This window comes from Hirundo rustica, chromosome Z, assembly GCF_015227805.2.
Source record: "Hirundo rustica isolate bHirRus1 chromosome Z, bHirRus1.pri.v3, whole genome shotgun sequence".
In the NCBI taxonomy this organism is placed as follows: Eukaryota; Metazoa; Chordata; class Aves; order Passeriformes; family Hirundinidae; genus Hirundo; species Hirundo rustica.
This window is the reverse complement of record NC_053488.1, coordinates 85,262,605-85,284,385: the sequence shown is the minus strand read 5'-3', so window position 1 is coordinate 85,284,385 and position 21,781 is coordinate 85,262,605. Positions and strand designations below refer to the sequence as shown.

Here is a 21,781-nt window from a genome sequence, read left to right as displayed (position 1 = left end):
TAAAACCAAAGCTCATTAGCAAGGACCACACAGGAGACTACATTTATTTCGCTTTTCCTCATTTTCCTTCCCTTTCCATTTGATTAGAAAGAGGTGTTACAGTCCTGACTCTTGGAACCTCCAGGCTCTCCTCGCCAGAGCATGCAGACCCACAGCTGCAACTCAACCAGCTGGGTTTGTAGTCTTCATTTCTCTCGTAAAATACCAAACTCCCTCTGTCCTTTCAGAGGAGGGTGTGCTTCACATCGTGCCCTTTTCACTGCTGCGGGAAGAGTGGGGCTTTGGAGGGGGCTCATTGGTGCTGTCTAAGGTGTGTTTCAGGCTCCTGGGAAGAGCTGGGGCCAAGAATTCTGCACAGGCTGGGGAAGTTCGGCTGAGGCAGGGAATCGCTCCATCTTCTCCTACCTGGGCACAGCAGGGAAGAACACAGTTCCCAGGTGGCAGGACCCTGCCTACCCACCTGCCCCACTGTCCCCAAAGCTCTGATGATGCTCCCTTGCTTCCATCAGCAGCACAAACAGCAGCTGCTCAGACACAGGGGGCTCAGAGCACAGATATGACAAGGTACCAGGCATGGGGAAGCCGTGGCACTCCAGAAAAATTGCCCTCTTCTCTTCCCTGAAACGTGGGCAGAGGGGACAAGGTTCAGGGAGAATACAGGTAACTGGGACAGAAACACCAAACCCGTCCTTCCCACAACAGGAAGTGCACTTATTTTGGGATATAATTCCAACCAGGATTCAGAATAAATAGAGCAAACCTTCACTCTTGTCTCCCAGAGACCCTGAGCCCCCCAGCACAGGCATTGCCCCTGACAAGGTGAGAGCAGAGCAATGCAGCAACACTTGTGTCTGTCCCAGCAGCTGCCCCCGGTGCTGGGCTGTCACACCTGCCCTCGGTGACGCTCTCCCCATCTCCACTGAGGAACCCCCCGTGCTGGACACAGCCTGCCCCGTCCCACCCGTCACTGCCCTTGCATTGAGTACCTGCAGCGGGGAGATTCAGCTGCCTCCAGCCTGACTTCCAGCTCCTGCAGCCATGTCACCTGGTTTCCCTGCCAGGAAAGCCAAAGGTCAGGAATCAGGTTCACAGTCCCAGCTGTCAACAGCTGCACTGTAAGGGTTACTTCCTGATTTTACTGGGAAAGTCCTTCCTTCTACTGTCACCTGCCCCATTTGCTTGCCCTTGGGTACAATTCAGCACGCTGAACATTTTGCCTTAAAAGATCTGCTTGGGGGGGACAAAAATGCTAAATTTAAGCTTCATCCAAAAGAAGTGGAACTACAGAGCCCAGAGCTGCACTTGGGAACACCTCTTTTGAGCAGAACAGTTGCATTTCCAGGATTGGTACACTGAGGTTGTTTTTTGTTCGGTTTTGGGGTTTGTTTTGTTTTGTTTTTGGTTGGGTTTTTTGTCTGTTTTTTGTTTGTTTGTTTGTTGGGGGGGGCTGGGGTTTTTTTGTTCGTTTGTTTTGGTGGTTTGTTTGTTTTTCTTTTAATGCCCCTTGTTGAATGAAAGTGTCTTCTTGCCCTGAGCAGGCAGAAACCCCGCAGCACGGCCAGGCAAAGCACCACAGCCCGAGCTGGTGGCAGCCGAGGCTGGCAGCTCACAGCTCACCTCCCGTAGCTGCCTGCGAGCCCGGTCCCCGGCTGTGCTCCCCAGAACCGCGGGGAGGGGACACCTAAGCTGCCAGGGACGGCGCGGTCCTGCCGCCCTCTGGTGACCACGGGGCCGCGGTGGCGTTCCCCAGCCCCGCAGCCCATGCTCGGCACAGGGGCACTGTGTTCCCTCTGCCACCAGCTCCGGGCCGAGGCTCCCTAGACAGGGTCTTGTCGTGGGTGTCCCCATCGTCAGTCCGCAGCACAGCGAGAGAGCACGGACAAACCAAACTCCTCCCCGGCCGCTGCCTCGGATCGGGGTGTGGCTGGGGGTGGGTTTAATTGCCATCGGTTCATTCGCCACTCAGGGATGGACCTTAATACCTATCAGGCCCCTTCCCACCAGGTTTCTGCTCCCACAGTGCCCCGCCTTGTTCAGTCGCCGGTGATCCCCAGTCAGCTCCGCTGAGGCACCTGCAGGTCCCTTGGGTGGCTCCTGAAGTCATTGGAACCCCGATTTTGGGATACACCAGCACCACTGCTCCTTCCCGGAGCAGTCTGTGAGCGCCAGCAGGACCCGAGCCTGGGCAGGGCGATGTCCCCGCTCAGCGTCAGGGCTCTGGCACGTGTGGCCCATGTCCTGCTCTCCATGTGGGGCCAGGGGACACGAGGTGGGGACTGGGGAGCTTCCCCACTCCTGCCCCAGCCAGGCCAGGGAAGCTCCTGGTACCGCCGGTGCCACAGGTACAGAGAGCACAGAGCTTCCATCCACAGGTCACATTCCCCACGTGATTGTCTGCCCGTCTGAATTTCTCAAGTTAAAACAAAAAAAAATATTTTCCTTTTTATTCCTATATTAAATAGATCAAAATTAAACACATATAACAACTCCTATTGACAAACAGTATCAAAAAAAAAAAAAAAAAACAATAGGAAAGAAAGCCTGGTTTGTGCATGGGAGGATCAGCCATTTCTCTGCAGAGCAGTTCAAACACTCCATTATAGGCAACACAGCTGCTTCTCCTTGCCGCCCATTCCCAGCAGCTTTAAACAAGGAGGAAAGCCCTTTCCCCTTGGAAAGCACAACAGTTCTTACCACAGACATTTCCAGCACAAATTAAACCCTCTCTGTTGTGGTGACAGGGATCACTCCCCTGCAGGGCGCTTGGGAGGGATGTGCTGCACACCTGGCTGGACAAGGATAAAGGGCATCCAGGGAGCACTCAGCACCTGGAGGTGGGGAGTGACTGTCCATCAGCCACATTATCAGTCACCTGCATCAATTTGAGGCATCTGCAAATATCAAACGAGCTCGAGGCATTTGGTTTCCCCGAACCAAAATGGTTTGGTTGTGTTTAATGTGCCCATGTCCCGTTGGCTTTGGGACCATGCTCTCACTGAGGGACAACTGGTTCTGTCACAGCAGGGACCCTGCAGGACCTCCAGGGGCGGCTGAGGAACAAATCCCAGTCCGGGGTTTTTGACTTTCTGAAGCCATGTAAAAAACTTCAAAATATTACTGGATCGATTAAATGCTACTCCAATTATCTTTCAGATAAAACAGCAGCTCAAGTCTCTAGACCCAGAGAGACTCCAAGATTTCTCTAAAACTGTGGTTAAATTATGGTAGGACAGATTTGGCTCAAGGAATCCCTCCACAGCCATCAACAGCTTTACCATTCACTTCCCCTGAATGCTTCTTTTCAGCTTCAAAAAGATGAATTAACATTTAAATAAAAGAAAAACTACACACTTAAAAGAAAAACCACATTCCAAACCAGCAATAATTTAATGGAAGCTTAAAATTTCCCCTTTCCATGGTACCCATGTCTACAAACCACCACAGCTCCCCTCCAGCCCCTTGGTGCCACAGGCAGGCCCTGCCACACACAGCAGCTCGTCATCCACAAATGCAAAATTGTACTTTTAATCTGAAATTCAGCAATTTCCATCCCAACTCCCGCCCACTGCCAGTGTTTACAGCACAGACTGCTCTTGCACGTGTAACTAGAAATTAGGCACATTCACACCTCAGCAGAACCCAGAGACCTCTGTTTCAGTCTGCACAAATGTAGGAAAAAGGACATTTTACAGCAGCTTTTTCACCCCAGATATTTCATGGATTGCTGACTGGGAATAACAGACAACAGGAATCATTTCTGTCATTTCCAAATGCAAGTCCCAGCTCCCGGTGCCTGTGCCAAAAGACACCTGACTCTTGCACACCTGTACCTAGGAGAGGTACACGATGAACCTGCAGTGACTGGAGGAGCCCCGTCCCCTTCATTAAAGTATTAAGCAAAATCAAAACCCCACAAAACAACCCACAGGACAGTGTCTGACATCTCACGGGAAGTACAAGGGAACAAAACACATGTTTGCACACTTTTCTTTCCTGTCCCCGTGAACAGCCAAAGGAACAGTGACACAGAGGCAGGTGAGAGCAGAATTCACATCCTGCTTCCAACACCTCTTGTACCATTTACTTCCCTTCCTTCAATCTGTTTTAACACTTTGGGGCCCGAGCCCCGGTATGGTTTTTCAGACCCAAACAGCCTGTGCCACAAAACCTCAGCTTCCTGCACAGAACCCCCTTGTTTTTATCATACGGACACACCCATGGCACTTTCCAAGGAATTTTCGCTTCCCAAATGCAGAGTGAGAGCCTGGTCCCTGCTACAAAGCAGTCTCACCACGTCTGCAGGACTCTGAGCTTTGTTCCCTGTGGTCACAGGTCTGTAACTTGCCATGAGCCCAGTCCCCTCATGGATGCAGTGCTGCAGGCACCAAGGTGGAACCCTCTTTTCTGCCACATGAAGGGATGGACACACACAATACCTGGCTATGGGCAAAAGCAACTCACAGCCACCAGCTCCAATTCCCTGCAAAGGGACCCAAACGAGTTTTGACTAAACTCTCCTTTCCTGGGAAAGCCCCAGTCCCTCAACGCCCTGGGTGTGCATCCCACCACTCTATGAGGGAATGAAAAGGAGTCAGACACGTCGCTTTCCTCCCCACACCATTGCAATGAAGTTCTATGGTTTGATAAGGCATTTTTATCTTCAGTGAGAATCCAAGCAGAGGCAGGAAACTGCCAAGTCACGAGAACTTCATCTCCCAACAGCTTGAAAATCCAGGATCTCCCGCTCTCTCCTCAGATGGGACAATCCCTGTCCCAGTGGGCTTTGTTTATTTAACACCAGTACAGAACAGGGCTAAATAAACCCCTCAGCAGCTGGACCTCTGTATCTTTCACAAAGAGGGACACACAAATGAGCACTTTTTGCAGCTCTCCGGCTTTATCCCACAACCTGCCTTTTTACAGTATCCTATATATAAATTAGAAAGGGATAAAGCCAAGGATTCACTGCAGCGTCCATGAAAAAGTCCAGTCCATGTACCAGTCCCTCGGGATGGTGCTCACTGTGGGGTGAAGGTCAGGATCATCCAGCTGATGACGAAGTAGAAGAGGAAGATGGGGTACACGACGAGTGCCTTGCGGTTGGGGGGCTGGCTGTCCGCCAGGAACGCCGTGGATGCTGCGGAGACACAAAGCACGTGGAGCAGGAGCAGCAGAACCCTCACAGCCCCCACTGCATGGAGCAAACTGCGGTGAGGATCTGCACTGCAACTGGGTTGTAAAAGAAACCACTGCTCAAACCAACAGGCTGTGATCACCAAGTGCAACTTCCTTTATCGTACAGAATGACAAGTCATGGAATCATGGAATCACAGCATGGTTTGGCTTGGAAGGGATATCCAATTCCACCCCCTGCCAAAGCCAGGGACACCTTCCACTAGCCCAGGTTGCTCCAAGCCCTGACCAGCCTGGCCATAGATGCTGATTAACACTGTACAGTGAGAGCCAGACTTGCAGATAAAGAACAGGAGAAACCGTGCAAATGCATCTCCACAAAATCAGCATTATCTAGTAGTATTTATAATAGAATAAACCACCAAAAAGTCTCACAGAGTTTAAATCATCATCCTGCTGCCCAAGACAACTTGAATATGACCATGGAAATCACCAGGAGCAGAGGCAGAGGCTGAACCTCTGCCAGCTCAAGGATTGGAAGAACCGTTTCTACAGCCCTTCAGCAGCCCAGGGACACCTTAGGCTAGAGCATCCCTCGGTTTCGCCTGAGGGAATTAACACGGATCAAGCTCCCCAGGCACAGGGCACACGTGAGGGACTCACCCAAGGTGGACCAGCCGAACATGGCCCCCACCACGACGAGGCGGATGATGAAGCTGACGGTGCCCGCGCCCGCCAGCAGCACCAGCCTGCACACCAGCATGGCCACGGTCAGCGGCATCACGCAGTAGCCCAGCACACACAGGCTCTGGAAGAAGGAGCTGCACAGGGAGACAGCAGTCAGGCCAGCCAGGGCAGAACTCTGCGCACAGGAGAGCGTGAACTGCCATGGAACGAGCCCGCACTCACATGGTCCCTCCCAGAAGCTTCGAGTTGAGCGTGATGACAACGGCCCCAAACCAGATGATGACAAAGACCTCGGCAAACTGGGGCCCTCCGTCATCCTTGCTGTCTGCAGAGCCACCCTGCAGCATCCTGGAGTGGGGAACAGGGAGAAACAGCTGCAGTGGGGACAGACAGATGGAGACATCAGCACTGAGGGAGTTTTCCCAGACTGGAGCAGGTGCCAGAGCAGAAGTCCCAACACTGATCCCGAGTTATGCTGCAGGCCCATAGTTTTTCAGCCATTTTATATTTTCATTATAACTCCAGTTTTGCAGAGGAAAGGAAAATGGTTGTGGCTCGACTGAGGTGATTTCAGTCCATTTGTTTCCCTGTTTTGAGGGCGGTAAAAGCATTCTGAAGGGAATCAAGCCATGTACAACCAGCCGAGATGGAAATTAAAGTACCAAAGTTTTGGTACCTCTCAAAGCAGCAGAGTAGTGTGTGATTGAACAAAACAGCCTTAGAGAAACCTTGGAATAACTATGGGATGCAGGCACCACAGCTGAATCAGGACAACTTGAGACACCTTCAGTAAAACCATTCCTAGGCCAGGGGACCAGGAAAAGTCCATCCTTAAATCCTAAATTTAGGGAGAGGTGGCTCTAATGGGCTTGCAGTGTCACAAACACATTTTATCAGAGAATCCAACCAAGCAGCGCTTGCACAAGACAGAGAGGGATCAGATGAAACGTATCTAAACACATTAATTAGTAATTTTTAATGCCTCGTTTCCCCGATGCACCGGGATACAAAACCCCAAATTCCCCTGGAATACTCACAGAGCCAGGGCGACACACAGCACCAACGGGCCCCACAGATCCCCTGCAGGCAGAGGGAAAACACATCACACAAGTCACAGAACCATCCCAGTTCTGCCTTCCTGGGCATGACAGAGGCCCCTGCCCAACTACCAAGGTGCCATTTCCCACATCTCACTGCTTTACAATTTTCTTATTCAGCATCTTACACTGTCATCCACAATAAAATTCATTCAAGACCCACCAGTTGCTAAAGTTCCCAGTTCCTTCCACCCACCCACGCCACCCTGTCACAGAGCCCTGGTGACACCCTGGCTGTCAATTCTGCTGCTCAGGATGTCCAGCACTCCCAAAGCCCTGTCCTACGGGATTCTGCCCCTCCTCTGGAGATCAGGAAGGCCCCAGCACGTACAGTCCCTGAGGAGCGCGCTGCTCTTCCTGGGATACATGACGTGGACAAACTTCTTCCCAACGGCCTTCAGGTCCCTCATCTGAAAAAAACATAAAACATTTTAATTCCCCCCTCACAAAAAATCACAGCTCCCAGCTGAAGCAAAGAGACAGAATAAGGAACATGGATAGCAAATCAGGAGAGGATCCAACCGAAGAAGTTCTGTAGCATCCTCTGCAACAATGTCTACTTTTCCTACACCCCTTAACAACCACAGCATCACATCCTTCTCTTTAACAATCACAATATTGTATCTATTAATAACACCAGAACATAACCAACAACTTGCTTGCTCGTCTAGGAAAAGAAAACAAGTGAAAAATACTTTCAGTCAGTAGAGCTTGTCGCAAGCTCCCACTCTGCCCTCACATTGATTTCAGGATCACAGAGAAACTTTGGGCCACAATTCAGGCACTTTTTAACCCACAGGAATTTGTTTTACGTGATGAGTTCCAAAACAATCCTCACTGAAGTACAGGTTGAGCAGAAGTGTGCAAAAACACAGGTGTTGCACAACAGCTGCCAAAGACATCAGAAAATCTGAGGTTTACCCCAGCCACGGGCTCAGACTCACAATTGTGTCCTTGACTGGCTCATCCAATGTGGAGTAATCCTCATCAGGAGAGTGAGATCCCACAGGAACAGTGATCTCCCCTTCCACTGGAATATCCTGGGGTATGGACACATCTGCCAGACCTGGGAACTGAATGGGTACAAACTTTTAGGAAGAAACACAAACATGCTCGTGCGCAGTTCAGATGGGTTGGGGAGGGAACAGAGCTGCCCAGAATTCATGGATACAACGAATAAAAGGTTCTGCAGCAGGGCCAGGCTGTCGCTGCCTGAATTGAGCCTGAAGAGCTGAGCAGGTGCGGTGCGTGTGAGCCTGTCTCCTGCTACCCCCAGAACCCGCCCTCTGCTCTGTTCCGGCAGCAGTAACTAACTGAAAGAGGTAAAAAGCTGTGTTTTAACGAAGGTGATGCCTGAGGGCTGCACAGCCGCACCACCCCCCGAACACCCGCATTTAACACCGGCCCGGGCGCACACCGAGGCTGCTCAGGAATCAGGCTTAACCGGGCTGATGCCCTCCCCTCCTGCGGGCGAGGACGGCTCCGGGGTGCCCGGAGGGGAAGGCAAACAGGGCACAGCCCGACCGGTTCTACGGCAAACGCTGGGGCAGGCAGGGCAAGGGAGGGCACGGCGGGAGGCCGACGGCTCCCCAGCCCTGAGCGTGACCCTGTCCCCTTTCCTGTCTTCTTCTCCTGTCGCCTTCCTCGCCCCTGTCCTCGGCCCCTTTCCCCGTCCCCGCCCTTCGGACGAGCCGCCGCCCGCACAGGCCTCCAGACCCCGCTCCGCCTTTGCCCGGCACCTCACCGCCTGCTTGGCCCCGCTCAGGGAGAGAGAGAAGCCCGAACGCCCCCGACCCGCCCTCAGCTCGGCCTCCCCAGTTCCCCTCCTGGCCCCCCCGGCTCTCCCCCCGGCCACACTCACCAGGTTCCCCCCGGGCCCGCTCCCCTCCGCCGCCGCCATCTTGGCCGTCCCGGCGACGTGGAGGCCACTTGGCGTCATCACCGCGCGACGCCGCGTCACGCGCCGCGGCCGCCGCGTCCATGGCAACGCGTGCGGGTGGTGCCTCCCCCGCCCCGCCGGCAGGGGGCGCACTCAGACCGGCCTGCGGGGCGGCGGCAGCGCCCGGCCCGGATCGTGCGGAGCGGACAGGCCCGGTCGGATCGGGCGGGCGGCGGCCCCCGGGGCGGCTCATCCCGGACTACACCTCCCGGCGGCAGCGGCGCGGCCGGAAGCGCGGCGAGCAAGCGAGCGTGCGGGCGGGGGGTCTCTCGGGCGAGGCGCGGCGGCGGGAGCGGGCGGGGAGCGGCGGGCGGGGCCGGCCGGGCGGGGCGGGCCCGCGGGATGCCGGCGGCGCGGGGCGCCCGGGGCGGCGGCGGCGGCAGCGCTCCGTAGGCGCAGCGCGGCGGAGCCGGGCCGAGCCGCGGCCATGGGGCACCCGCCGCTGGAGTTCAGCGACTGCTACCTGGACAGCCCCGACTTCCGAGAGCGCCTCAAGTGCTACGAGCAGGAGCTGGAGCGAACCAACAAGTTCATCAAGGAGGTGATCAAGGATGGCAACGCGCTCATCGCCGCCATCCGCGGTGAGCGGGCCGGGGCGGGGGTCCGGGCAGGGCTCGGCCGGTCACTGGGATGTGTCCCGTCCCCTGGGCATCGCCCGCAGCCCGGTGCTGGAGCCGCTTTGGGCCCGTGCCCTGCATCGCTCCGGGGAGGGCTGGCGTTCCCCGGGCAGCGGCCGCCGCCCCCGGCGTGTCCCTGTCCCTGCACTGCCGCCCCGCAGGGACAGGCCGGATCCCCCGTCCCGCCGGGATGACACCGGCGGCGGGAGCCTTCCCAGGCCATCGGTGCGCTGGTTTGGGGACACTGATCCCCGCTCGGGGAAGGTGCTCCGTTATTCTGCATCTCCCGAGCGCGGGGGGAGCGTGGCGTGTTCGTCGCTGGGCATCTCGTCACCCTGGGGGCCCACTGTGAGCATGAGACGGGCCCTCCAGCGCCCTGCTCCAAGTGCTCCTTTTGTTGTCGGTGTTGTCGTTCTTTAAGTCACGGTGAGCGTTTTTCCCGATGAAATGTCGATTTCAGTGTTGACTTTGCGGGAGCCGCCCGCGCAGAAGCGCTGACAGATCACCGGAGCACCTGGGACAGGTTGTGTCACCTGAAACCACCAAGTCCCACGTGTTTGACACTGACCTTCTGACTGCTTAGATTTGTTCTCCCTCCCCACAGCTGCGGATACACCTTCATACACACCTTCCCTGTGTTGTCTCCCACGCCTTCCTGGTCTCCGTGATCTTAAAGGTCTGTTCCAATCCAAATGATTCCATGATTCTCTGCTGTTATCGATGCAGTAGAATCCAGGCCAGCAGACAATCCACAGGGGCAGTGGAGGGACACAGACAATCCACGCTGGTCACACGTGGTTTTCCTGCCAGCTGGTTGGTTTCAGTTGGTGTTAATAGGTTTAGCTGCTGCCCTTTTGTTCAGAATAATTCAGAGCTTCCTTGTTATCGAGGCCGTGGCTGGAATAGCCCGTGTTTGCCCATCTGGAAGCAGCAGAGACAAAAGCTGGTGTGACTGAAACTACCGACGTCACAGGGCCGTGAGACCTAACGTGGGTACAAAACCCCAAATCTCTGCACAGTCCAGGGGAAAAAAAACAAACCAAAAAACCCAAAAAACAAAAAGCAAAATGGAAATCATAGAGATTAAAGCAAACGTGCTTGCTAATGGAAATGCTTTTCTTCATTGCTTTGTTCAAAACCATTTCCCTTTTCAGTGTTTGTAGTGCACAGGGATGTGAGGGATTTTGCTGGGTCAGCAGACCCGGCCCAAGGAGACTGGTCAGGGACGAAGAGCAGAAGCAGAAGAAAGCAGAGCACACCCACACAGCACTGAGAACCCCCAGGGCTGAGGATTTCTGGCCTGAAATGCTGTTTTGGGTGGTTTTGTAGCTGATCCAGCAGGCTGCCAGGGAGGTGCTGGGGACAGTCCTGCCTGGGCTTCCATCAGCTCTCTGTATTTAGCTAACAGATAACTTTTAAAAAAACAGATCTGTCTCTGAATCTTGTCCATGTGGAGCTGCGGGTGGGAATCTGGGGTACTCACTGGCCACAGCCTCACCACAGCCAGCTGGCAGATCCCAACGTCCACTCAGGCAGCCGTGGCTGACAGTCCCTCCGTGCCCCTTGACAGGGGTGGGGTGGCGGTGCCCTCAGCTGCTGGGAGGCAAAAGTGGTGGTGGTCCCATCAGGAGAGTGAGATCCAATAAGGATAGAGGGTCAAGTACCTGAAGGGGCTTACAGGAAAGGTAGAGAGGGACTTTGGACGAGGGATGGAGTGACAGGACAACGGGGAATGGCTTCAGACTGAAAGAGAGCAGAGTTAGATGGGATAATGGGGAGAAATTCTTTCCCTGTGAGGGTGGTGAGGCCCTGGCAGAGGTTGCCCAGAGAAGCTGCGGCTGCCCTATCCCTGAAAGTGCCCAAGGCCAGGTTACCTGAATGAGGGGGGTGCTTTAGGTGGCTTTAAATTCCTTTGGCGTTTTATGGATTAAGAGAAACTGGTTCCATTCCCTCCACCCAACTGATGTGTCACCAGCTCAAACAAATAAAATTCTCGGGTGAAGCTCTTCCAGAGGCCTGCAGCCCACCGTATCCTGGGGCGGGTCATCCTGCAGTCACAGCCCTACCAGTGCTGCCTTTGAGCGTGGTACTTTCTCTTGCTGATTGACAGCCCTCCAACAGCTGAGTAGTCACAACTACGTGGGGCACCATAAGAGAACAAAGTATTTGGTATTGCCAAGTGGGGAATTAAACTGAGAAAAGCAGAGGATGCTGTTGTTCATTTGTAACAGGCTTGTGTGTGAAAGCCAATAATAGAAAATAATACTTTGAGTCAGAAATGGAAATTATTTTTATTGTAAAGTTGGCTGTGTCCCTTGTTTTTCATGCCAGGAGTATGGAGAGCCACTGGCAGTGCCAGGTGACGATGCTGGTCTCGCAGGTTGTACTGGCAGTGCTGAGACCACCACCATGGCCTGTCCCTGGTCAGGAAGGGAGCAGCACTGGGGGGTGTCTGTACCTTCATGTCGGTGCCCATCCCCTTGGGATGACCAGAATCAGGACCTGATGTGGGCACGGGGGATTTGGCTCCCACAGCAGCTTGTCCATGCCCAGAGCTCACCCTGGCCAGCACTGGTGTGACAGAGGAGCCTCGCTCAGGGCACGTGCTCTAGGCCACCAAGGTGTCTCCATGTTGTGACTCCATGGCATCACTGTAAGAATGGCTGCTTTACAGCAGCTTCTTTCTGCGCTTCAGTGTGGGTTTCTTTAATCTCTCCTGCTCTCTGTGCTCTGCTGTGTGTATGATAATGCAAAACCACATTATTTCCCCTGTCTTTGATCTTCTCTCCCAATTAGAGTTGGAGAAATGTCAGATGGTGGCTTTTCTCATTAGTACCTGTGAGTGCTGTGATGGCAAAAATTGTCCTTTGAAGCTCGAAGAGCTGTGAGTTCTCATGCAAATGTTGTGTATGTGGTTTTGTACTTGATTTCTGTCCAGCGTGGAGCTCTGCAGAGTGCCTGGGACTGTGCTGGCAGTTCCCAGTACCCCCAAATACTGTGAGCACTTCATTCTGAGGGATAACGTGATAAAGGAACGTGTAGGGACTGTGTGAGCTTTTCCCCATGAATGGGGTCCCACCATCATCATCATCCCTGCAGGTCCCACAGCGCTTTGTGTGGGAAGTGGTGCGTCCCCTCAGGGAACTCGTGTCCCTCAGCATGGCAGACCTGTTCTGGGCAGGTTTCTGTGCTGTCGTTGGATGTGGTGCCTGGGGGTTTAATGGTGTGAAGTGTGAGAAGCAGCATGGCATTGGAACAGGTTATTTTAATGGGATTGAAACAACCCAGAGTGGCCTGTCTGCCCAGTTCCCCAGAACCCCATGTCCTGGTTCTTGGGAAGGGTGTGGGGACAATATCTGGAACCTGTTCTGCAGTATGTTACAGCCAGATCCTGAGGACTGTGTCCAAACAACTCTAAAGCTCCTCTGGAAAATAGGGAAGAAAAAGAAGTCTATCTCACACCGGGAGAGGCTGCAGCTCTCCAGGCAAGCATCAGCTTTGCTGGGAGGCACAGCTGGGCATTGAGGTGCTGCAGTGACAATGTCCTGTCCCACAAAGACAGCTTAGCCATGAGACAGTACGGAGCAGGGGGAAATGACCTGCTGGAAAATGCGTCACTCCCCTCCAGCAATAATGTTATCTCATGTACTTACCAGCTCCTTGCTGGTCTTCCTCATCCTCACTAGGGAATTCAACCAGTAAGGGCACCAGTTACTGGTGGTAACTTGTAAAATTGCCTCCTGACTTCCCAGCTCTAATTGTTTCAAAAGACCCAGACCTCAGCTGTCCCTGGGAGCATCTGCACCCTGCAGGCATCCTCAGCACAGGTGGGCACAGGGGGTCTCTGCAGCCAACAGCTGCTGATGGAGCAGTTCCTGTTCCTGGGCTGCAGGCTCTGAGCACACAACTAGGGCCCCAGTTGGTGCAAATCTAAACCAGACACACTTTAACCAGAGTCTAAAACACAATAGCAGAAAAAAGAACAAAAACCCTCCCAAAAGCCAACTCACCCCCAGCGCCAGAGCCGTATTCTCAGTGCAGGCAGGAGAGACGAGGGGCCAGCACAGGATCTGCCAGATCCAGCTGCAAGGCAGACCCCACCCCATGTTCCGGGGCTTAGGGATGTGTTTGCTGGGTTTTGCTCACCCTGGAGCAGCTCTCTGGATGGGCAAGTTGTCGCTGTTGGGTTTGCTATGCCAGTGGCTGAGCCACCAGTCTGGGCACAGGATGGTTTGGCCGTTGTGGCCTCAGGTCTGGCTCCTTGTCCTTCACACCCTCCCTGCTGCAGTCCTGAGCTCCCCAGCCTCCCCCTCAGGAACCACTGGGTTCTGCTGGTTACAGCTGCTCCATCCATGCCCAGGTGTGCCCAGGGCTTGGTTTATTTTAGGAACCCAGGGCAGGAATGTGAGCAGGGCTGACTGGCAAGGGCACTGAGCCAGCCCTGTCCCTGCCAGCTCGGGGGCTGGTGGGAGGGCTCTGGACCAGCCTTGATCCAGCGTAAACAAACCAATGTGCAATATTTTGTGATAGCTTTTTCCAGCCCAGATATGCTTCCCAAGTACTTGCCTGCATACAGCAGCACAAGGGGCCGGGACAAGAGGTGAAGTCATTTTCATGTGTTTAAGGATATTTTTTCTTTGTGCTGCACATGAGGCATGCAGGGAGCTTTTAATCTGTCTTCTGCTGCCTTTTCTGGCTCCTTCCCTGGGAGGATGTGGGGTGTTATCCATGTTCTGTGTGTCTCACAGCCCACGGCTCACAGCAGCACTGCTGCTGACCTAAGAGTTTCCTCTTGAGTCACTGTATGAAGACTCAGCTTTTCTGTTTTTTTTTCTTGAGGTATTGTTGGAATATCTTATTTCCTAATGCCGTCGGTGGCACACTGGTAACTTACGGATTTGGCATCCCATGCTTGTCCCCAGGCTTTTCACAGGTGGTGGCTTCTGTCCTGCTGGGTGCCAGTCTGGCTCTGTGGAGTGACAGTGGTGTGCCTGCTCTGTTCTGCTGCAGCCAGACACCTGTGGCACATCTTGGCCACGCTGCAACGTGGCTCTGGCACTGATCTCTGGCTGCCCAGCCTTGGATCTGGGCTGCAGAGTGTCTGCAGTGCCAGGTTTGGATGTTCTCCAGGGACAGCAGGACGAGTGCTGCTGTGGGGGCTGCAGTGTCCAAAGCGCTGCTGTGCGGCACTGCCTGGCAGGAACACAGAGGTTTGGAGAACTGTGGCTTCACAGAAAAAAAACTCTGGCGAACAATCATTTACAGGTAGTGAGCACCAAAATGCAGCAGCTTTGAGACTGCTGGAGCAGTTCAGGAGGCAGCAGTTGTTTTTCCTTACTCGGCATTAAATGAATCTTCCAAACACGTAAAGCTTCTGTCTGAGGTTTTGAAACGTGTGAATGAGAAAGCCTTTGGAACCTTGTTGTTTCTGTTCTGGGGACTGGTGGATTGTCCACACTGGCCCGTGTTGTGTCTCGCAGCCTCCTCAGCACCGCTGGCCAAGCTGCTGCACTGGGAGCGGCGATCCCAGGCTGTGCTGACTGTTTTCTCCTGGGATACATTCAAACATGGCCTCTCTGCCCCGTGTCCTTTCTTGTCACTGAATTCTCCGTGCAGGTGAACGTCATGAGTTGTTCAAGTGATGATAAGAGCAGCAGAACAGCCTGAGATAAAGTCTATAAATATAAGTACAGCCCAGAAGTCAATTGCTCTCTCAGGCTGATCTCTCTCCTTTTTATCCTGTTTCCCCAGCTAGACATGACTTTGAAGAGCCTGGAGATGTTTAAAACAAGAATAGATTTAGTAATGTCACTAAACCTTGTAACTGTGAGAATGGAGAACAGGGGACTCAATCTGTTCCTGCTCCATCACAGGATGACTTGCAGAGCATCGGGGACCCTTTGAGGTGGAAGCACAAAGCCAGACCCCCAAGTCCTTGCAGAGGTGCCCAGAGTGGGGCTAGCTCTTGGCAAAGCCCCCCTAATTGTGCTCTGCAGGTCAGGCTGCCCCAGTGTCGGTCAGGTTGACGGTGCCCAGGAGTCTCTCTGGAGGTGCCGGCTGGTGCAGGAGAGGCCGTGTCCATGCTGGCATCATCTCCCAGCCTGGATCAGGAGGGATGCGCGTTCCTCCCCGCACCGAACCATTTCGGATCGCTGGTAAGCCGCCGGCGATCCCTCCCTGGCGTGCTGTGTGACTCAGCTGGCGCCTTGCCCAGCCCCGCTGCGCCCTTATCGAAGGAAACTCTGAAATCATCTGCGCTCGGAGTGAGCGCGGCTCCCTCGCCCGTCGGAACCTGCCCTGCCTGGGAAGGGGAGGCTGCCGGGAGATGCATGGGAGTGCTCTGCAGATCATGAGATGTCTCTGTGGGGATTCTGCCCCGGATAAGAGTCCGTTGTTTTCATGTTTGTTTTCCCCGTGTCCGTCCTGCCTGTGCGGCGGGGAGCCGCGGATCTTGGAGCACGCCCTCGTCCTGCCGCTCACGCCAGAGCACCGTGCCAAGAGCTTGCTCGGCTCTCTCGGAGCCGGGGGTTCTGGGTGGCCTGGAGCTCTGCAGGGATTTCTGCAGCGCTGCCCTCGCTCTCCTGGTGCCCCCGGGAAAGCGGCTGCTGCCCCTCCCTGATAGCTCACTCCTCCCAAGGGAGGGGAGAATCAATTTGTTTTCCATGGCTCAGCTTTGTGTATTTTTATTTTCCTTCATTCCCCAGCCCGAGGAGATGTCCCCAGGCTGGTATTCTGAAGGGGGTGACTTGTCTTCTGTGATGTAAACAGGTGTATAAATAGGTGCAGCAGCCGGAGCCACCTGCCAGCCTCACCCGGCTTGGCTTCCAGCCCCGAAGTGTCACCCAGCCGCCACAGCCACAGCTCACCTGGCAGCCCCATCCCCACGGCTCACCTGGCCATCCCTGCTGCAGGGGCTCTGCTCTGTGTTGGGAATTCTCAGGAAGGCTGCTGAGCGCTGCCGCCCTTGGAGCCTCCCATGAGGGGTTTGGGAGCTGCTGGCTGCCCAGCACAGGAACTTCCCACCACTTCCAGCAGCAGTGCCGGTGCCCGTGGAGCTGGGCACTGTCCCTCAGCTGTGGCTTTCCCTCCTACACCCAGGTTCATTGTGCTCCAGAGCAGTGCTGAGCAATTCCCTGGTATGCTGACAGTGGGACTAGGTCACCAGGTGATCTGAAACTCCTGCAGGTGTGGCGGCACCAGCCCCATGATTTGGCTTGGTCTGTGGTGAACCCAAGAACTGTGATGGCGTTTCCTCCTTTGTGACTCTATTCTGCCTCTGCAACCCTGGGAGCATTTTTTTAAAAACGGTCGCATTATTTCTTACTGCGCATTTCACCACTTTTGCCGATTTCTAAGGCCGCTGATCTTTTCTTAACATCCATTTCAGTTGGCCACGTGTTCTGGGCTGGCTGCCCTGTGTCTCTTTCCAGTTTTGCTGAAGCAACTCATCCAGCTTTGCAGGGCTGCAAGGTTGATTTGAAAGGCCAGCAAAATGCCAAAGGGGGAAAAATTATTTTCTGGGAAGTTCAGGCTTCCAAAGTGCAGTTTTACCCATGGCTCATCCTGAGGAGCACTAAGGGAAGTGCTGATGCCAGCAAGAGTTTTGCTGCTTTGGGGAGAGCAGGGTGCCCTGGCTGAGCTGGGCCAGGCAGGAGGCTGTGCTGCAGCATCCTGTGCTGCCCTTGTGTTTTAGAAGCAAAAATCATTAAAAAAAATTCATCCAACACACTGCCCCTTATAAAAATATTAAACATACAGCCCAAAGTGCCACTCTCTAGGAAACCTGTTCAAGCCAGTGAGTGTCACTGGGAGAATGGTGTGTTCCATGTCTTGGCTTTGAAATGTGGCTCTGCTGTATGATTCTCTTCCTGATTAACGGATCTGTTGCTGTGGAGGTCTTGGGAAGAAGATGCTGGATAACTCAATCCAAAGGAGGGTGATAGTGCATCCTTCTCCCAGAAGCTGTATCCCACATCACTCACTCCCAGTTTTCTCCAAAACAGACCAATTCACCTGAAAACTTTGTTGTCCTTCCAGTCTTACTTGGTTGCTTTGTGTTTTGGTTGGGATTTCAGGCTCATATGTTACCAAACTTCTAAGCTGCTGGTGAGGAGACCCATGATCTCCTTGTGCTCCAGCCATCCAGGAAAGCTCCTCTGTGTGTTTAACTCCCTTGAGCTTCAAGGTGCCGCCTCATAACCTTTGCCAGCTCTTTTGGAGCATGGCAGGTTCGGCAGAGCCGGTTTCCTTCGGGCAATGAGAGAGATAAAGCAGGCGTGAGAATTATATGATGAGTGTGAACCATTCCTGTCTGGGTCTTTGGGTATTTAACTTAACAGTAAATAAGAAAATAAGCCTGCAAAGCATGTTTGGGCACTTCCCACAAGGCTGGCTGGGCAAGGAGAAGAATTCATGAGAAGAAAATATTGAAGTTTAGGACAGGAAACAGAAACTGTGGAGGGAGAGTGGGAGGGGGATGTGTGAGTGGAGGTGATGGTCCAGAGGGCAGGCAACCAGCTTGCAGGGCAAAAGGTCACTGGTTAGGGAGAGGTACTGAGAAATGTCTTTCTACTGGGAGCACAGCCCTGCTCTTCTGCCTGGAGCCTGGGCTGGACTGGCTGTGAAAGGGAAGCAGCAGCTTATGAACAGCTCAGTCAATGAAGGGCTGATTAGGAGAGGTAAATGTGTGACAAGAGTGTGAGGCATGCAGTCAATTCCTTTGCATGGGATTTGTAAAGCACAGCTAAATATATCAGGTTATTTTTAGCAGTTCATGCTAGCCACTTACTCCTGGCAAGTGGAAAGCCCGTGTCAGTGTGGGAAAAATGGCCTTTGTCCAATGTGTCAGGATTTCTGAGTCCCCACAGAGCCTTCAGGGGCACTTGCGGACGTCTCGCCTTGGGTCAATGCCAGGCACTGCCTGTCCTGGGTCACTCTGTAATTCCCTAGTGGTGAGCATCTCTCCTCTGTGCAGCACCGAGAGGGCTGGATTCCTTGCAGGATCCTGTGTGGATTTGGGACTATCTAGAAGGCTGACCGGAAGGTGATTTTTTTTATCCTCATCTGAGAAAATGGAGTTGTTTCTGTGTTTGAGCAGCTGTGGAGTACTTGGGAGTGTTCCATGAGTCAGGGCTCGTTACTTCTGATCCTGATGGCACATCTGGGCTCAGGGGGGGAGTTCCTGGCTTTCCAGGCTGAGGTATTTTTGTGGGACAGAGACTGGGGACTTCATGCAGGTAATATACCCTGTGTAAATCCAACAGCTCAGAGCAAAGTCTGGCCCCTTGGCCACTTACTTTAGGTGTTGGCTCCTAAAACTCTGCTCCAAAGACAGAGAATTCCCGGGAAGCAAGGGCTCAGGAACTGTGTCCAAAACCTTGTCCCCAGAGTGGTGATGGTGATCAGCTCCATCTCCTTAGTGATGTAACTCCCTGGGGAATTCTTTGTCGGGAGCTGGTAACAATGAGCATATTATTTTCCCCTCAGGAATCACAGCCCTCTCTCTGCATGCTGGGAAAAGTGGCATTTCTCATGCTGTACGTATGCCATGCACAGCTCTCCACCAGGGAGGAGAAAATTATCCATAGGGACCATTGGTAGGAAATGTAGGTGTGTCCTGCTGTGTGTCAGGGTCTTGCAACGTTTCCCTGGCAGAAATGGATTTCCAGGGTTGAGATCCCAACCCGAAAATTTCCATGTTTTAAAATGCTCTTGTTCAGGGGCAGACTGAACTTTTATTGTCTTTTGTTTGCTTATTTGAAAGAAAAGTGTGTGGCCGGCTTTGAGAGTTCTGTTGTCAAGCTGGGGAAGAGGAAAGCAAAATGTGAAGATGGAGTTCCTGCTTAACTTTGCTCTGGTTATTTGCATTGCCACGGTCAAACCCAGGCTGTGTTTTCCCTATTGATTCCCTGTGGGTTTTATTCCTGGGTTGCTGAAGCTGTGACTGAGTTACTCTGGCACTGCAGTCTCTGGGTCGGGGCGGGGATGCAGAACCTCAGGAATTGCTTTTTCCCCCATGGAAATCTCTGCTGGCTGCTCGTCCCCGAGCTGCCCATGCATAGGTGCAGGCAGGGAGACGCGTGAAAGTCATTTCCCGCCTTCCAGTGTGGGCTGGGACATCCTGTCCCTTCCCAGGAACAAGAGAGGGATGCTGCAGCCCCATCACTGCTCGGCTATTCATGCTCTCAGCTGGATCAGATTAAACTCAGGACTGCCTTTGCAGTGTAAGTGTCGCTGGCCAATGATTGCAAGGATGATGAGGTTGGGGGATGGTATTTTTATTTTGGTTTTTTTTCCTCCTTAATTTGCAGGGTGATGCCCAAAGAGCAGCATGTGGTGGTGGTTATCCAAAGGGCTGCTGAACCCACTGCTTGCTCTGCCCCTTGGCTTCTGGAGGAGCAGCAATTCCCACCTGGCTGTTTCCTAGGAAGAAGCAGAGTGGTGCTGTGTACACCAGCTGCTGCGCAGCCAACAAGGATCATATAAATAAGGGCTGTTTGGTGTGGATAACGAGGGTGAGGGTTGTCTGGCAGCCTGACCCTGACCAGTGTGATGTGTACCCTCCACACCTACTCTCCTGTACAGTTGGACAGGTTGTGTAGGTTTTCACATTGTTTATTTCTAAAAATCGGGCTGTTGTTTGCACCTGTGTCACACCGATGTCCCTTTGTGTCCCTGTGGTGTTCATTGAGGCAGCCCGGGCAGGGCCCTCCTGTCCTGGCTCAGAGATCCTGCTGGTCCCCATAGCTGTCACTGCTGGGTTGTCACAGCCACTTCTATTTCCGTGAGCACAGGGGCATGGTTTCCTCTCCTGGGAACGGAGGACCATTGCAGTCACACAGACGGTGACCTCTGAGTTGCAATTAGTGAAGCTAATTAAGGATGTGCACCTGTGACATCCTTGAGCATTGCAGACCCTCGAGCAGCGCCTCCGTGCCCTGTTCTCTGGCTGTGTCTGCTCATCCTGTTCCATGGTTCTCTCCTGTGGTGATGGTTTCCTTCTGGTTTAAATTCTAAGCACTGGAGGAAAAAGCAGCAGCACAGCCTGGTTTGGGGCTCTGATTATATTTGTGTTCTGTCAGGGACCTGTGGCTTTTGCAGCGGTAGCAGCACTTTTTTGTTTGTGGTTTTTGGTTACCTGTGGTTGCTGTCCAAGTTTGAAGCGAGAATCATAGGTCCTTACCGAGCAGGCTGTGAGGCACATCCTCCCAGAGCTGCTGGCTCTGAGAGTGTGTTTATCCACACATAAATACAGCCCCGAGTTCTCTGTGTGCCTCCTGAGGCCGGCACGGCTGGCACTGGTGTTGCTGCAGCCCAGCGGGGGCCACTCTCTGTGGCGATGGAACTTCATTTTGACGAGGAGAGTAAATAATTGTAACCACAAATGGTGAAACTTGGCATTGCTTCCTGACTCTGGGAGGGAGAGGAGTGCTTGAGAACTCCTGATCAAATTCATTTTGGTGTGTTTCCATGGAAACAGGCTGAGCAGGCAGGGTCCTTGGGGTAGGGCTGAGCCTTAGCGTGCTGTTCGCAGAGATATTCCAGCTTGGAGCGTGGCATTATTCCTTGATCCAAGCTTGGGTCCTGGTGCTGGGGGAGCAGGACAGGCCCTGCAGCTGCCTCTCCCTCCTGCCAGGCTCTGGGGGTGCAGAGCAGGAGCCTTTGGCAACCGAGTGTTTGTACTGGGGTGGGGGGAAACATTTCCGACAGTTAAAACAAGGGAGAGTCCAGACTTATCTCTCCCAGCGTGGGATGGAGCCCCGTTTTTCCACACAGCAAATCTCTTCCTGCTGGCTCCTTCCTGTGGTCAAGCCTCTTTCCTGTGGCCATGGCTTATCCCTTTCTCCCCAGCCCCCCTGCCCTCCCACATCACTGCTGTCACCACCTGCCATTCGGGTGCCACCAAGACAAGGGCCAACGTCACACCGAGTGTCTCTGAGCACTGACACCAATTCTCTGCCTCAGGGCCTGGTGCTGAGCCCTGCAGGGACACAGCTCCTGACTGGAGAGCATCCTCTGTTCCCCTGGTGCCAGCAGTCAGTCAGCCCCGTGTTACGTCCCAGAGCTGTGGCAGTGCCGCAGCAGCAGCGATGCCGTCTTGTGCATGCACACAGGCGCTCTGTCAGGAGACGGTGTTCAGCCAAGGCTCGCTACGTGTGGGAATCAAGTCCTGTTGGTCTGGAGAAGCCTGGTTTCCATTAAGAGTTCCTCCAGAGCCTGCCAGGCACGCATGGTACAGGCTCACGCCCCCCTTTCACTCTCTCCCTCCTTCTCCCCTGGCCTGACAGGGACACACAGCACACGGAGAC

General features: G+C 53.7%; 2 protein-coding genes across 4 annotated transcripts in view; one reads left to right on the top strand and one right to left on the bottom strand.

Annotated features, from left to right (window-relative positions):
• Positions 1–3,364: 3,364 nt before the first annotated feature.
• LOC120765142 (protein YIPF6) lies at positions 3,365–8,856 on the bottom strand. 2 transcript variants are annotated; one of them, XM_040089571.1, is made up of 7 exons: positions 8,779–8,856; positions 7,862–7,990; positions 7,249–7,327; positions 6,858–6,900; positions 6,043–6,168; positions 5,797–5,954; positions 3,365–5,137 (listed from the first exon to the last, which is right to left on the bottom strand). In XM_040089571.1, exons 1-7 carry the CDS (start codon positions 8,854–8,856, stop codon positions 5,019–5,021), a joined length of 732 nt encoding a protein of 243 aa, XP_039945505.1. In that variant the 3' UTR covers positions 3,365–5,018. The 2 variants fall into 2 exon arrangements, with proteins under 2 accessions (XP_039945505.1, XP_039945507.1); XM_040089573.1 differs by lacking the exon at positions 8,779–8,856 and adding an exon at positions 8,662–8,676.
• Positions 8,857–9,242: 386 nt separating this feature from the next.
• OPHN1 (oligophrenin 1) overlaps positions 9,243–21,781 on the top strand; it is a 51,606-nt gene continuing 39,067 nt past the window's right edge. The window contains exon 1 of one of the 2 annotated variants that reach the window (XM_040089570.2): positions 9,243–9,437. In XM_040089570.2, coding sequence (XP_039945504.1) covers positions 9,284–9,437 — 154 coding nt within the window. In that variant the 5' untranslated portion in view covers positions 9,243–9,283. The remainder of the gene's footprint in view (positions 9,438–21,781) is intronic. The other variant, XM_040089569.2, reaches the window with a different exon arrangement.

Bases quoted from the DNA above. Each gene is read 5' to 3' on its own strand.
- LOC120765142 (XM_040089571.1), bottom strand. From the start codon at position 8,856: ATGACGCCAAGTGGCCTCCACGTCGCCGGGACGGCCAAGATGGCGGCG. The intron at 6,169-6,857 runs GTGAGTATTCCA...TCCCCACTCCAG, and splicing joins CTGTGTGTCGCCCTGGCTCT to GATGCTGCAGGGTGGCTCTG. The intron at 5,138-5,796 runs GTGAGTCCCTCA...GTGTCTCCGCAG, and splicing joins GTTCGGCTGGTCCACCTTGG to CATCCACGGCGTTCCTGGCG.